Source organism: Sinocyclocheilus grahami, unplaced genomic scaffold (genome assembly GCF_001515645.1).
Source record: "Sinocyclocheilus grahami isolate Dianchi unplaced genomic scaffold, SAMN03320097.WGS_v1.1 scaffold558.1, whole genome shotgun sequence".
NCBI lineage: Eukaryota > Metazoa > Chordata > Actinopteri > Cypriniformes > Cyprinidae > Sinocyclocheilus > Sinocyclocheilus grahami.
The window spans coordinates 650,229-665,155 of record NW_015505737.1 but is presented as its reverse complement, the minus strand read 5'-3'; the positions used below and the strand labels follow the sequence as shown (position 1 = coordinate 665,155).

Here is a 14,927-nt window from a genome sequence, read left to right as displayed (position 1 = left end):
TTTTTCTGTTCCGCCGCTGGCTACCCAGCCAGTGGTGCCCAAAACCTCAACAGAAGAGCGGGTTCCTTTTTCTCCGGGTTCCAAGAGGGCGAGGATGGCAGTGCGCGAGACCCAGTCTCCACATGGCCGTCCCCCTCTCGCTTCGCCATTGGGCAGCAGGGTTCAGTTCAAGGACGCTATGCCTCTTAACGAGCCCCCTGCCCAGCCGTGGACGCAGGTAAGTGGCGTGCCGCGCACTCAGACCCCACCCTGGGACGCACGGAAGCCTCCCGGGTTGGGTCCCTGTGTTCCACTGCGCTGCCCCACTGCGGGTACGTCGGTGGTTTCCCTAGTCCCGCCTGCTCGGTCGCTGGGGGCCTGGTTAGCATGCCCCAGGCCGTCTCGCTGGCTCATGTGAACCGTCAGACTCGGCTATGCAATTCAATTCGCCCGGCGCCCTCCCAAGTTCAGGGGCATTCGGTTCTCCTCTGTGCTGGACAGGGATGCTCCTGTCTTGCGTGCAGAGATCGCGATCCCGCTGGCGAAGGACGCGACACAGCCGGTCCCTCCAGCCGAGATGAGGTCAGGTTTTTACAGCCCATACTTCATCGTACCCAAGAAAGGCAGTGGGTTACAACCAATCCTGGACCTGTGCGTGGTTCCTTCCAGTGCAAGACGGCGGTTCCACTGAAACAATTTCAGAGGCTCCTGGGGCATATGGCATCCGCAGCCACTGTCACGCCGCTTGGTTTGCTTCATATGAGACCACTTCAGCGTTGCCATGCCCGAGATGGGCATGGCAACACGGCACTTACCGAGTTTCTGTTACCCCGTCCGGGAGAATGGCGACTCCACCCCGAGACAGTCCAGCTGATTTGGAGACGCTGTGGGGACGCACAGGTAGACCTGTTTGCCGCTCCGGACACGTCCCATTGCCAGTTGTTTTACTCCTCGGCACGGACACACTGGCGTGCAGCTGGCCTCGGGGCCTACGCAAATATGCGTTTCCCCCAGTGAGCCTTCTCGCACGGACACTGTGCAAGGTCAGGGAGGACAAGGAGCAGGTCCTCTTGGTAGCGCCATATTGGCCCAGTCGGACTTGGTTCCCCGAACTGATGCTCCTCGCGACAGCCCCTCCCTGGCGAATTCCTCTGAGGAGGGATCTCCTTTCTCAGAGAGGGGGCACCCTCTGACACCCACGTCCAGAATTGTGGAATCTCCACATGGTCCCTGGACGGGACGCAGATGTTCTAGGTGGGCTACCTCCAGCGGTAGTAAACACCATCGCTTCAGCTAGAGCCCCGTCTACCAGACACGCTTACAGGCTGAAGTGGAACCTGTTCGCGTCGGTTGGTGCTCTTCCCGCCTCTCTCGGGCGAGATCCCAATTCATCAGTCACGACTGACGTAACGTCTCCGTTCCCTCCTTCAGGGAACGAGGGTTACACAAGTAACCTAGATGTTACCATACGTAACCGAGACGTTATACACTGAAAAACTGTAAATGGTTTAACATTACACGTAGTTTTACTGTAAAATTCTGACAAATGTATGTTTTTTTGCAAGTAAAAATTATGTACTTCCATATGCTGCAGATCAGTAAATGGACAACATATAATATAATTCCCAATATATTTTAAACAAATAGTTTTGTCTCTTCTCATTTTTATTACAGTAATGTACATTAGGGCATTTTGTTTAACATTCTATGTTATTTAGTTAATGTTTATTGCATTATTTTAGTGTCATGTGTTACAATGATGATGTTTTGTCTTTGTGTATTACCCTGTGCATTGTCTATAAGTATTGGTCATGTTTTATGGAAAGGCCATTTATAATAAACTCTGATTCATCATGTGGCTTTATATTTTACCACCTGTATTATTATGGTGGTTTTAATTAGATTTTGGTATATTAACATAGTCACTTAATGAAAAATACAATGCCTGTATATTTCAAAAATGGTAAAATATGGCGTTCTTTTAGGATAAAAAAACAAAAAAAAAACATGGATTTATTACATTTTATTTTTTCTATAGTGTTGGCTTTCTCCTTCAATGAAAAGCAGAATCCTTTGCCCATTTCATCATGAGCTGAAACCCGTAAATCTGATCACTCAGAAAAATAAAAGCACATATTTCATGTGTGCATAGTCTGACTAATCTGTGATTACTCTGGTCATTAGTCATGTAAAGTGACCCTTAAGAACCCATGAGTTTTTGAATGCATGCAGAGTGACAACCTTCTGTCTTGTAGTGTACATTTGGCCTTAGCAAACATTGTTAATTAGCCAGTCATTAGAGGATGTGTTCTAAAACCCAGGGATGAATGTTTAGTGCAGCAAATTTCTTGATTAACCAAAGCATTGTTGTTCCAACACAAAGAGCACATATAAAGTGATGCTATGCAAACAGGTCAGTGCATGCCCTTTGTCTTGTTGGGGTCATGTGACACTGACCTTGCCCCCATCTGCGTTGTATTCCTTCTCATCTGCATCCAGAAGGCGAGCCAGACCGAAGTCCGTGATCTTTATATGGTTGGATGACTTCACTAGGACGTTCCGAGCAGCCAGATCCCTGTGCACAAGTCTCCTGTCCTCCAAGTACATCATACCCTGTATCAACACACACACACACACACACACACACACACACACACACGCTTTTAAAATTATCATCAATTACCGTGACTGATTAATTTAACTGTTTGTTTGTGTGACAATCAAAAATCATCATTAACACTAACAGTACCACAAGTGTGATGATACCATCTCAAGCTAATCACTTAAAACAAAAAAATTCCAAACTTTTATTTTAAGACATTTGAATAATAATGTGTACATCTGCAGTACTTTATTTTGCAAATTACTGGTTAAGAAAATTTATCTAATATAACAAATAATGTAAATTCAGTCAGATGGGATAGTTTTTTTCCCATTGTACTCCCCAAATATATGACAAGTTGCCAGTTGTGTCGTGAGAGTATTCATTAAAATCAATCAATTATTTTTGTATTGTTTTCATACTTTTTTATTATTTACTGATATACAATTTATTTATAAATTGCATTTATATAAAATATAATTATATAAAATAAATTTTTATATTTCAGTTTCGTTTAAGTTCTAGTCATTTTTGTTATGTGCTTGTGTCATTTTAACCCTTTTTACAAATAATTATATTCTGCTATTTAAGTTTTAGTTCAAGTAATTTTAGTAATTTTTTAATTAAAAATGTATTAATTCAGCTTAAACTTATTTCAGTAAATAATTCTTGTAGGTTTAAGTTTTTCATCTATTATTTATATTTTATTTTATTTTGTCTTTATTTTAATTACCAAAAATGTTTTAGTGTTTAATAGTTTTAGTGTTAGTTAATAAAAACAATGAACTGACCATGAACATGAACAATTATGCTGCTTACATAAAACAATATACAATAGTCAGGTTACAAAGTTGTTCCGTATTGCAGTTGAACAACCTGGTTTTATTATATTCACATTATCTTATTTATTATTTACTTAATGTGCTTAATAAGATCTACTGCAAGACTACTAGATATTACTGCAAAATACACATTTAAATTAATATACCATCAATGACTCATACAGTAAGCTAATCAAATTCTTCATGTATTTCTGCATTAGTGTCATGATAAAATGAAGATTCATTAAGAGGAAGAGTTTGTAGCCTTAAAATTAAATGGTTAGGAAGAAGGCATTAGCAGTAAAATCAAAGTTTGTTTGTTCTACCATCACTTTCAAAGACACTTGTGGAGGGATTCCACTGGAAAAAAGTCACAGTATTATTAAAGGAGATTGTTCACATTGATAAGCGATGAGTCTCTTCTCAGGCGTGGCCGTGTATTGCAAAACAATGAAAACTCCAGACATCAATTTTCTGGAGGAGCGAACAATGCATGTAATCGATTTAAGTCCAAACTGCAGCATGGAGGCCTTTTGCAGGGCTGCGATCCATTCGCAAGAAAACAGCCTCTCTACTTTTCCTCCAACAGGGCTTTCAAGTGCCCTTGAGCCGGTGGCTGGATGAAATTTAAATCTTAATGTGATTGGTGGAGAGGTAAGGACAGCTTACAGCAAAATGGTTTTACTAAGAAAGCGAGATAGTGAGAACGAGCTTGTAAAAGTTGGGATATAAAATTTGAGAGGTTCAGTATAGCCCATCACAGGTGCTCTATGAGATGAGAAGACTGCGTGTGTTAACAGAAAGAGTCTGGTTACAAGCGCTTTTAATATCAAAGCTGTGAGAATTTATTCATAGGAGGAACAGGACCAAGTTGCTGTTGCTAAATACAACTGGTAATGCATCATATACTGGGGGAAATCCATGTAGTGCAATAATTTTTATAGACTATTGAAGGGAAATATCTACAGATTTGGCTATTGCTGGAAGAAAAATAATCCTCAATTTTTTTGTGTCTTTTGCACTTCATAAAGCAAAAACCCTGAACTTTTCTTACAAGACTACTAAAAAATATTGTTTATGTGTTTGTCTGCAGTACCTTATTTTTCAAGTTTAGTTTTAGTTATTTTATACCATATACTGTATATGGTATAAAATAACTAAAACTAAACAAATATAAATATAGTTTTAGTTATATATTTAATAGTTTTAGTTATTTTAGTATGTCAGTTATTTTAGAAAGTTTTTTTCCCCCAATTAATATTTATATTTTATTCTGGTTTTATTTCAAATTACCAAAAATTATTTTTAATAGTTTTAGGGCTAGTGAACAATAACAGTACTGAACTGAATTGATGGCAATATCAGAATATGAACAATTTATGCTGTTAATACAAAACTAGAGGTTACAGAGTTCTTCTTTATTTCATTTGAACAAACTAGTTTTATGACATTCACTTTTTTATCTTACTTATTAATATGCTAAATAAGTTTTAGCATCAGACCACAAATTATGCAAAACACTTATTTAGATCTGTGATTCCACAGGCGTTTCTTATCATCTTGTTGCTAAATTGCTTGTATCCACTGTAGTCTTCAATGAACTTTTTAAATTCAAATGACTGAAGATAAAAATCAGATTTTTTTTAAAGTGCAAAACAACACATAAAAGAAGTACTTTTCTTTATAAAAATAGCTAAATCTGCTGGATATTCTTCTTATTTTCCCAGAAGAGCGTATCTATGCTAATCAAATGGTTATATGTCAAACCTGAGTGAGAGCTCAATTCTAATTGGGAACAAACAAGTGACACATAAAACATATAATGAATGAGGAAAGTGGCTCGCTTTGCAGCATGTCAACTGTCTAGACACATGAATTGCAGCACAGTCAGATCTGAGAGCATGTTTCCCACTGTACTTATTAATATGATGGCAGCAGCTCTGAAAGAGAAATTCCCCAATTTAAGATGAGCTGAGAAAATGAGTGGACCAGATATAGCAGTCTGGGAATGAAGAAAGGGGTTTATTTCAACCGTATTCAAATGGGTTTGGGTTAAGCTGGGAAAGAGGATAATGCTTTACTAACAAGAGTAAAAAAAGACTAATATGTTCCTCAGACAGTTCTTATGTTATGAAACAAGTGTTCTTTACCAAAACCAACTGAGCTGCCTATAGAGGCAGGTTTCAAAGGCATTGTTTCTAGGCATCTTAATTATGCTGCCCCCTAAGATACCTCATTATGGCCTTTGTAGCGAAGGGACTCCCAGAATGCACCATGATTGAATCAGTAAGAAGTAAATCCAGTATGGCATTATATTATTATATTATATCAATTTTAAATATACATAATTCATTCAATACTGAAAGAAAAATATGGACAACCTTCATATTCAAAACTTCATCCAACACAAACACACTTGACGTGTCTCCCACAGTAAAAAGTGACGGTGGTTCTAGTTAGTTTAGTCTAGTAAGGCCATATATGAGGGCAGTGTGAATTGGATTGATAAAAGATAATAAATTAAACAATAAGTCCTCAATGTCCCTCAGGGTTGAGGTCAGTGTCCAGTCCAACGGTGTTCCTAAAACATTGAGCAGGAAATGCTAATCTGCCTGCTTTGAAATACACAAAAATCTGCAGAACTGTGAAGGAGGGAATAAATCTCTTTATGTCCTGCATTTGCAATCTTTCCCCAGCAAGCAAGTGTAATCCGAGGTAATGGTGTGGGGATTACACCCTCTTTGCTCGCTGAAGGAAAAAAAAAAAATCACTACCTCCTCTCCATACTCACCCATAACCACATTTCACAGGACTCTATCACATCTTGGTGGGATCTTTAAGATTTAAAAAAAGAAATTATTGCAGCAAAGACACATTAAATTGATTGAAAGTGACTGTGGAAACATTTATAATGTTACAAAAGACTTCTATTTCAATTAATCCCATTCTTTTAAACTTTGATCAATAGTTTTATAGTTCATACAATAATATGTTTTCACTGATAATAATAAATGTTTCTTGAGCACCAAATCAACATATGAGAATGATTTCTGAAGGATCATTTGACACTAAAGACTGGAATAATGGCTGCTGAAAATTCATCTTTGCTATTACAGGAATAAATTACATTAATAAATATTCATATAGAAAATGTATATTTTAATTTATAAGTCAATATAAGAGATTTCTTAAAAAAAAAAAAAAAAAAAAAAAAAAAAATATATATATATATATATATAATGTTTTTTTTTTAAGAATTCTCTGTGTAAGTGGTAGTGTAAGTGGTCTTAAAAAACAATCACACATTAGCTAGCAATAAACTAGTTTCAGACAGCACATTTGTTGACCATTTACAGTCTGTTCACTGTTTCTTTGATGTACTGTATATAGCACACAAAACTGACTACATTGACTTGAAGAAACAAACTTATGCACATACAAAAACCAGACAAATTCACAAAATGACAGGCCTCTGAAGCAAACATGAACATACACAAAGGAAGTGACAATCAGAACAAATTACCACGACTGACAGCCATTCTGTTGCCTTGCTCCTTCCTTCTGCACGCACTGCAGGAACATCTCACCAAAGACATGGTCTTAAGAGCTTTTCAAAGATTAATGAGCCTACATTAACATTAATCGTCAATCAAAATGCAATTATCTTAGTGTTTGCAGAGCTGAGGTAGAGAGGAGGGAAATGTACATTTCAGGGTAAATAATCTTGACTTCTGCACAGCTGTACCTACAGACGGGGAAAGTGCTTGTTTGTACCACATAAAAAAGGGATTACCTCATACTGGCATGGCTTTTCAAGAGTCTTATTTGTACACAAAGCATATCTGATCAAAATTTCAAATCATTTAGGCAGTAAAAAATTATAATTACAATGTTAGCAGAGGAAAATAATTTAAAGCAAACATCACATACTGTAGATGTGCCTCTATCAAAGCCTTTCATCTCTTTAGCTGTTTTTATTTCTGTAATGAGTAAGGAAGGTTAAGAGACAGGAAAAGGGAAGCACTTTGTAATTTAGGCCATGGACAGAGAGAGTTTTAGCATTGAGGCCTCTCAAAAACATGGAGACAGATAGAGCTGGAGTGCTCTCAAGAGCCAGCCATTACAGTCTGGGGAGAAAAACACTGCCTACTCAGAAAATATGATGGAGGCCCCAATAATTTCTTATTTATGTTCATATCGGAGCCACGCAGACACAGGTTCAGTCCTATTAAATGCATTTTGTCAAAAACAATTTGGTGGCAGTGGTTAGAGTGGTTAAAGTTAAAATTATTTCATGCTGACTCCTTGCTGTGAGTGAACCCAGAAATCACAGATAGACAGACAAACACACTTTTTTTAATTTAAAAGTGATGTAATTTATATGTAGGTAATGTAAAATCTAAAACGACCATAAACAATAAGTAACAAATATAATCAATAAATATAGTAGTTGGGTCAATATCACTGTAGGGTGCCTTTTGGTGTCCTGTACATAAATAACTCATTTGCCATGATAACTTAACATAACAATGACTATGAAAGGGTGTGTTATATTAGGCTTAGTTTTTATATTCATAACAAAAGCATTACTTGGCTCTTTAGATACATTTTCTATATATTGTTTTAGTTTTGTATAAGAGGATGTGTGTTATTTTTTATGTCTCATGCACTGCTCATTAAATTTGAATGATAGTAGAATATTGTCAAATCATAAAATAAAATAAAAAATTCTCCTATTAATATTTTGTTAAATAAGAGATTACTCAATTTGAGTGTATTGATCATTTGGTAATAAAAACGATATTTAATAAAAAAAAAGAAGAGTTTGTCCATGTCCCTCGAATGGTTATCCACCCTGTCGTATTGGGGAATCCGCCCCTTTAAGAAAAGGCCATCCCCTTTAGTGACATCAGGACAACAGCATTTTTTGTCTCTTCAGTTGCAGGAATTTCAACGGCTGAGGTGAATAAGTTGGTGACTTTTCAATTGACAAATTTTCTTCATATGAGTTTGCTTACTTGCTTTGCCAAAGCTTAACAGTCCATCCTGTTGGCATAAAATATGCCAGAAGTGATTAGAATACAGTATTTTCTGCAGGAACATCTCACCAAAGACATGGTCTTAAGAGCTTTTCAAAGATTAATGAGCCTACATTAACATTAATCGTCAATCAAAATGCAATTATCTTAGTGTTTGCAGAGCTGAGGTAGAGAGGAGGGAAATGTACATTTCAGGGTAAATAATCTTGACTTCTGCACAGCTGTACCTACAGACGGGGAAAGTGCTTGTTTGTACCACATAAAAAAGGGATTACCTCATACTGGCATGGCTTTTCAAGAGTCTTATTTGTACACAAAGCATATCTGATCAAAATTTCAAATCATTTAGGCAGTAAAAAATTATAATTACAATGTTAGCAGAGGAAAATAATTTAAAGCAAACATCACATACTGTAGATGTGCCTCTATCAAAGCCTTTCATCTCTTTAGCTGTTTTTATTTCTGTAATGAGTAAGGAAGGTTAAGAGACAGGAAAAGGGAAGCACTTTGTAATTTAGGCCATGGACAGAGAGAGTTTTAGCATTGAGGCCTCTCAAAAACATGGAGACAGATAGAGCTGGAGTGCTCTCAAGAGCCAGCCATTACAGTCTGGGGAGAAAAACACTGCCTACTCAGAAAATATGATGGAGGCCCCAATAATTTCTTATTTATGTTCATATCGGAGCCACGCAGACACAGGTTCAGTCCTATTAAATGCATTTTGTCAAAAACAATTTGGTGGCAGTGGTTAGAGTGGTTAAAGTTAAAATTATTTCATGCTGACTCCTTGCTGTGAGTGAACCCAGAAATCACAGATAGACAGACAAACACACTTTTTTTAATTTAAAAGTGATGTAATTTATATGTAGGTAATGTAAAATCTAAAACGACCATAAACAATAAGTAACAAATATAATCAATAAATATAGTAGTTGGGTCAATATCACTGTAGGGTGCCTTTTGGTGTCCTGTACATAAATAACTCATTTGCCATGATAACTTAACATAACAATGACTATGAAAGGGTGTGTTATATTAGGCTTAGTTTTTATATTCATAACAAAAGCATTACTTGGCTCTTTAGATACATTTTCTATATATTGTTTTAGTTTTGTATAAGAGGATGTGTGTTATTTTTTATGTCTCATGCACTGCTCATTAAATTTGAATGATAGTAGAATATTGTCAAATCATAAAATAAAATAAAAAATTCTCCTATTAATATTTTGTTAAATAAGAGATTACTCAATTTGAGTGTATTGATCATTTGGTAATAAAAACGATATTTAATAAAAAAAAAGAAGAGTTTGTCCATGTCCCTCGAATGGTTATCCACCCTGTCGTATTGGGGAATCCGCCCCTTTAAGAAAAGGCCATCCCCTTTAGTGACATCAGGACAACAGCATTTTTTGTCTCTTCAGTTGCAGGAATTTCAACGGCTGAGGTGAATAAGTTGGTGACTTTTCAATTGACAAATTTTCTTCATATGAGTTTGCTTACTTGCTTTGCCAAAGCTTAACAGTCCATCCTGTTGGCATAAAATATGCCAGAAGTGATTAGAATACAGTATTTTCAAAATATGTAAGTTTAAATATACCAAATTCTCTTCAAAAACCAGACTAAATATTTAGCAAGTCACAGTTTGTTATAAGCTAATATGCTAAATGAAGCGCAAAATGCCCACCCTGTCATTGTTCCAAAATGTCCACCCTGTCCGCCACTTAGACTCAATAGAGTGGACATAAACATGACAGGGTGGACATAGCATTCATTTTAATATTGCTAAAAACTAAAATGAATGGGGGGTATATCAATGTGATTGAGGGTGTAATTATATTATTTATTATTATTATATAATTTTCAATAACCCTGTTTAGGAAAGGGACATCATACATTTCAGAAAATATAATTTGCATCTTAATTTTGCAATGAAAATGTATTTAACAGTAATATATATGTCCATGACAGGGTGGTCATATCTTATGGTTTATGCTTCAAATAATGGCCCATAATTATCAAAAAAATGTGTGGGAGCTCAGCTAATATGTTTCTATAGTACTTGAGTGTCTACTATTTATGATATGACATAAAGCGAATGGAAAATTAAAACCAAAAATTTTGGAGTATTGTGAGGGTTGAAAGGCACTCTTTGGTGATATTGACCCAGTCCATAATTAATTCAATACATTTACTTAATTAAACTGACTATTCAATGAACACTATATTTATAGATTATTTTCTTCACAGAAATATTGGGTATAGCAGTTCATATTTAATTAGATTAATTAAATACTACACCCAATATTATTATGTATTTCCATGCTTAGAGAATGACAGTGTTATTTTAGCAACATGCTGACATCAAACTCTGTCAACATCAAAGTCAATTCTGAGTCTACATAAAGCATTCCAAATTATCACTTGAAGTTCCATTTCATGCTGCCTATGTAGGTTTTGGAACAAAGCCGAATGCTCTCACATATGATAAATATCATATCCTCATGTATTTAAAAACACAAGCTGCACTGTGTTTCCCTAGCTCAGTGTGAGTAAGCAGTGCACTGCGGTTCCTTTCAGTTGCTTCACATCTCTCGCAGGACTAAATCCGAACCCATTCCACAGTCAGAGCACAGGCCGTTTTGCCCCATTCACTCTGGTCCCAGTGTATTTAAAACAGATTACTTCTGCAGCCTGGACAGCCAATCAATACTCACTCTGATTACAATAAGCCACAAGATAGCCATGCCACACAATATTTATCCCAAGAGTGGACTTCAGTGTAATTAGAAATCAATGGATCACACAGTCCATTAATGCAGCGGACGTGCTGATAGAGCAACAGAGATTTCTGTATACGTGAGAATGTGTGTGAAGAGCCCTGAAGAGACAATCACTGACTTTATGAAAGAGCTGAAGACTGAAGGCTTTTTTAAATATAATGTTCAGTCTGGGGATTCTACATCTTAATGTGTTTATAAGGGCTAGCAGAGGTTTTCAAAGAGATACTGAGTTCACAAAGTGTTCAATATCTGTTCAAGGCTAATACAAAACCACAATTTACCTTAAGCTGGCAGAAGTATCAGTATAGAGCAGGTGTCTTCAACCTTTTTGTTTGTATAATTGTATTGTTGTCCTATAATATAATGAATTATAAACTAATATACTGCAACATGCATATAGTTCCATATTAATGCATTTAATGTTGTTATGATGCTTGCATCAATCTTTTTTTTCTCTATGCACCACTTGTTTACTTCACCGCTTTGTGACACCACTGCTTAATGAACAAAATATGTCATATTTAAAGTATCTTAAGTTTGCAATGTGAGATAAAATGGACATGTACTGTTAAATAATGACAAGAAAGCCTGTCTTTTTTAAAAGTAGGAATCCACTGGAATGCCACTTTCTCGTGAACGTGTGTATGAAAGTTAGCGGAAGCTAGAGATTACGGTTTATAAAGTTTTAAATACAGATATTTCTCTTACACAAATGCATCAATTCACTTCAGAAAGCCTTTATTAATCCCCCGGAGCCGTGTGGAGTAATTATTTTCACTTTATTGATCTTCAAAATCTCAACACCCATTCACTGCCATTATAAAGCTTGGAAGAGTGAGGGCATTTTTTAAATATAACTCCGATTGTATTTGTCTGAAAGAAGTGAGATACACCTAGGATGGCTTGAGGGTGAGTAAATCATATGGTAATTTTAATTTTTGGGTGAACTATCCCTTTAAATTAATTGACTGAGTAAATGATCCAATACCTCACTCATTAAAAAAAAATCACATCACTTGATTAGTTTATGAATGAATCAGTGTGTCTAAATTAATTTAAACATTTGAGTAAATTATTTAATGGTTCACTTGTTTGGTCCTGAATAAATCAATGTTTTGAACAAATCGACTGAATGAATGATAACACCCCCCCCCCCCCCAAAAAAAAAACTGAAAAAAAAAAACCCCCCCCCCCCCCCCCAAAAAAACAATCTCTTGTTGCTACCTTCTGGCGTAATGAAGTAACCTGGGTCACTACCACTAATGCTGATTTTCCTCTTAAATGGCAATCGAACTGCATAGGTTTGGCCCTACTGTTAATTTTTTAAATGTATATTATAGTTTTGTAATGTAGACACATTCTTACCTTGTTATAAATTAGTTAAAAATATTTTATAAAATAGGAATAAATCCAAATATAATTTACAGCAATAGCTAAAACTTTCTTTCATATAATATGCAAAACAGGCATCAAAAATTAAAATTGGATTGAAAAATATATATTGCTACCCAGTCCTACTCATCTACTCAAATTTAATTTTACTTAATGCATTTTAATGCAGAAGGGACACAATGAAAATGTATACTTAGCTTAAATTTAGCTCAGTTTTAGCTAAGTTGAACTTAATATTTTCTTTTCAATGAATATTTTCTGAGATCCCAAGGAATCTCAAAAAGCATTTGTCTCCATGTTTAGTAATCATGTTTCAAAACGAGAACTTTAAAGGAATGAAAAATCCTACTGTTTCATCATTATTGGATTACTATATCGACGCCCTTACTGCTTCTCCCATAAACTGCTCTGATTAAATTAACGTCCTTCCCAACTTGCTTTTGACCTTTTGAATGATATCTTCCATTCCCTAAGGGACAAATTGAAATCGTATTTGTCACTTATTAAGTGTTTGTCATTTTGCAGTGATGTGAACTTCTCCGAATTTGAAACCCAAAGCCTTCTGTGCATTTCCTCTCTCTGTGGAGGATGTGTGCTTGTGAAATAAGACTGGGAATAATCTCTGAGTGAGGAAGGTGACCTGTGAGGACCCACCGCAGAGAAAGTGATTCAGTCCTCCTGTCTCTTCACTCCCATCCACACTCTTTATCCTCTCTTACACCTGTATCCACATCTAACCGGGATTAGACTCAGCCATCTTTTCCTCATCCGAGCCAAATAATCTTTCCCTGCTATTTCAGTTGTGCAGTGCATGGAGCCGTGTGATAGGCTTAGTCTTGCAGGTGTCATCATCAGTATTCCGAATGTCCTTTCTGAACAGTTTTACTGCCACAAAACCATTCCATTAATTTCAGACCTGTCAGCAGACCACAGTCAATTGAAAAAATTATGACAATCAACAAAATTGGAGGGGAGATCCATCTATCGATTATAACTTCAATCATACTAGTGACTCCTTTAAATTGGCAGTTGTTTTTTTTTAAATGAAGAAATTGGGGCTTTGACCTTGCGGATAAAGTTTCAGGCAATTCAAATCCCTGTATAAAAATGCAGTGGTGTCAGAAAAGATTGCATTGACCATCTTAGTACATCAAAAGCGTCAGCATTCCAACTGCATCAGATTTAAAGGGATAGTTCAGTCAAAAATTAAAGTTCTGTCATCATTTACTCGCCCTCATGTTGTTCCAAAACTGCTTTACTTACTTTTGTATAAAAAAATGTCTCAGTGTTCTCCATATAATGAACATCAGTAGGGTTCAGTGTTGTTTTAGACTTCACTGACTTACGTGCAAAAGCAGTTAAAACCTTCTTCAAAATATCTTCCATGTGTATTTAAGTTTTAAAACTGCTGTACTTAATTATAAAAAGCTATTTACAAGGAACATGATTTCGTTTAATATACTTACATTTTTTTAAAGTCGTCTCTTATGCTCACCAATGCTGGATTTTTTTGCTCAAATTGCACTAAAAACAGCAATATTGTGAAATTTTATTACAATATAAAATAGCTATTTTATATATTTTTTTATACAGCTGTTAAATACATTTGAATATATGTTAAAAAGTACTTTATTCCTGCATTCAAAGCTGAATTTTCAGCAGCCATTACTAAAGTCTTCAATGTCACATGATCCTTCAGAAATCATTCTAGTATGCTGATTTGGTGCTTAACTGCTATCAATTATTATTGGTAATCAATTATTAATAATGGCTCTTACTATTATCAATGTTGAAAACAGTTTTTGCTGCTTAACACTTTTGTGGAAACTGTGTTTTATCATATATTAACTACATATATCAACTACTTCTAAATGCCCAGTATATAACCATGAAGAAAAATGTTTATGAAAAAATGTGAAATAGTTCTATAGACAGCTCCAGTGAGGATGTCACCCTAGCCTGTGTGTCCCGATTTGAACTTTAAAAATCGGTCTCTCTTGTTCTGTACAACTAGTTGCTGAATAGAGGAATAAGAAATGCTTATTAGAAATTATGACTCCTTTTCTTCTGTCAAGCATGTTATTATCCAGCACCTGGACTGTGCATTAATAGAGGTTAAAGAATCTCTCTCTCTCTCTCTCACACACACACACACACACTGGCTGCAGGAGGCAGCCGATAAACTCCCTCTGTGACCAATTTTCAAGCCAGTGTTTGGAAAGAACACAACGCAAGCACAGGAAAAATAATAAAGAACGGCATGCTGCACAGACAAAGGGCTAATTAAAAGCTGAGCAGCACAACATGGCTGACA

General features: G+C 36.0%; 1 protein-coding gene across 1 annotated transcript in view; it reads right to left on the bottom strand.

Moving 5' to 3' along the window:
* Positions 1–14,927, bottom strand: part of LOC107556197 (receptor tyrosine-protein kinase erbB-4-like) — a 103,344-nt gene that overhangs the window by 13,915 nt on the left and 74,502 nt on the right. The window contains exon 19 of the mRNA XM_016239253.1: positions 2,437–2,592. Within this exon, the coding sequence (XP_016094739.1) occupies positions 2,437–2,592 (156 nt within the window). The remainder of the gene's footprint in view (positions 1–2,436; positions 2,593–14,927) is intronic.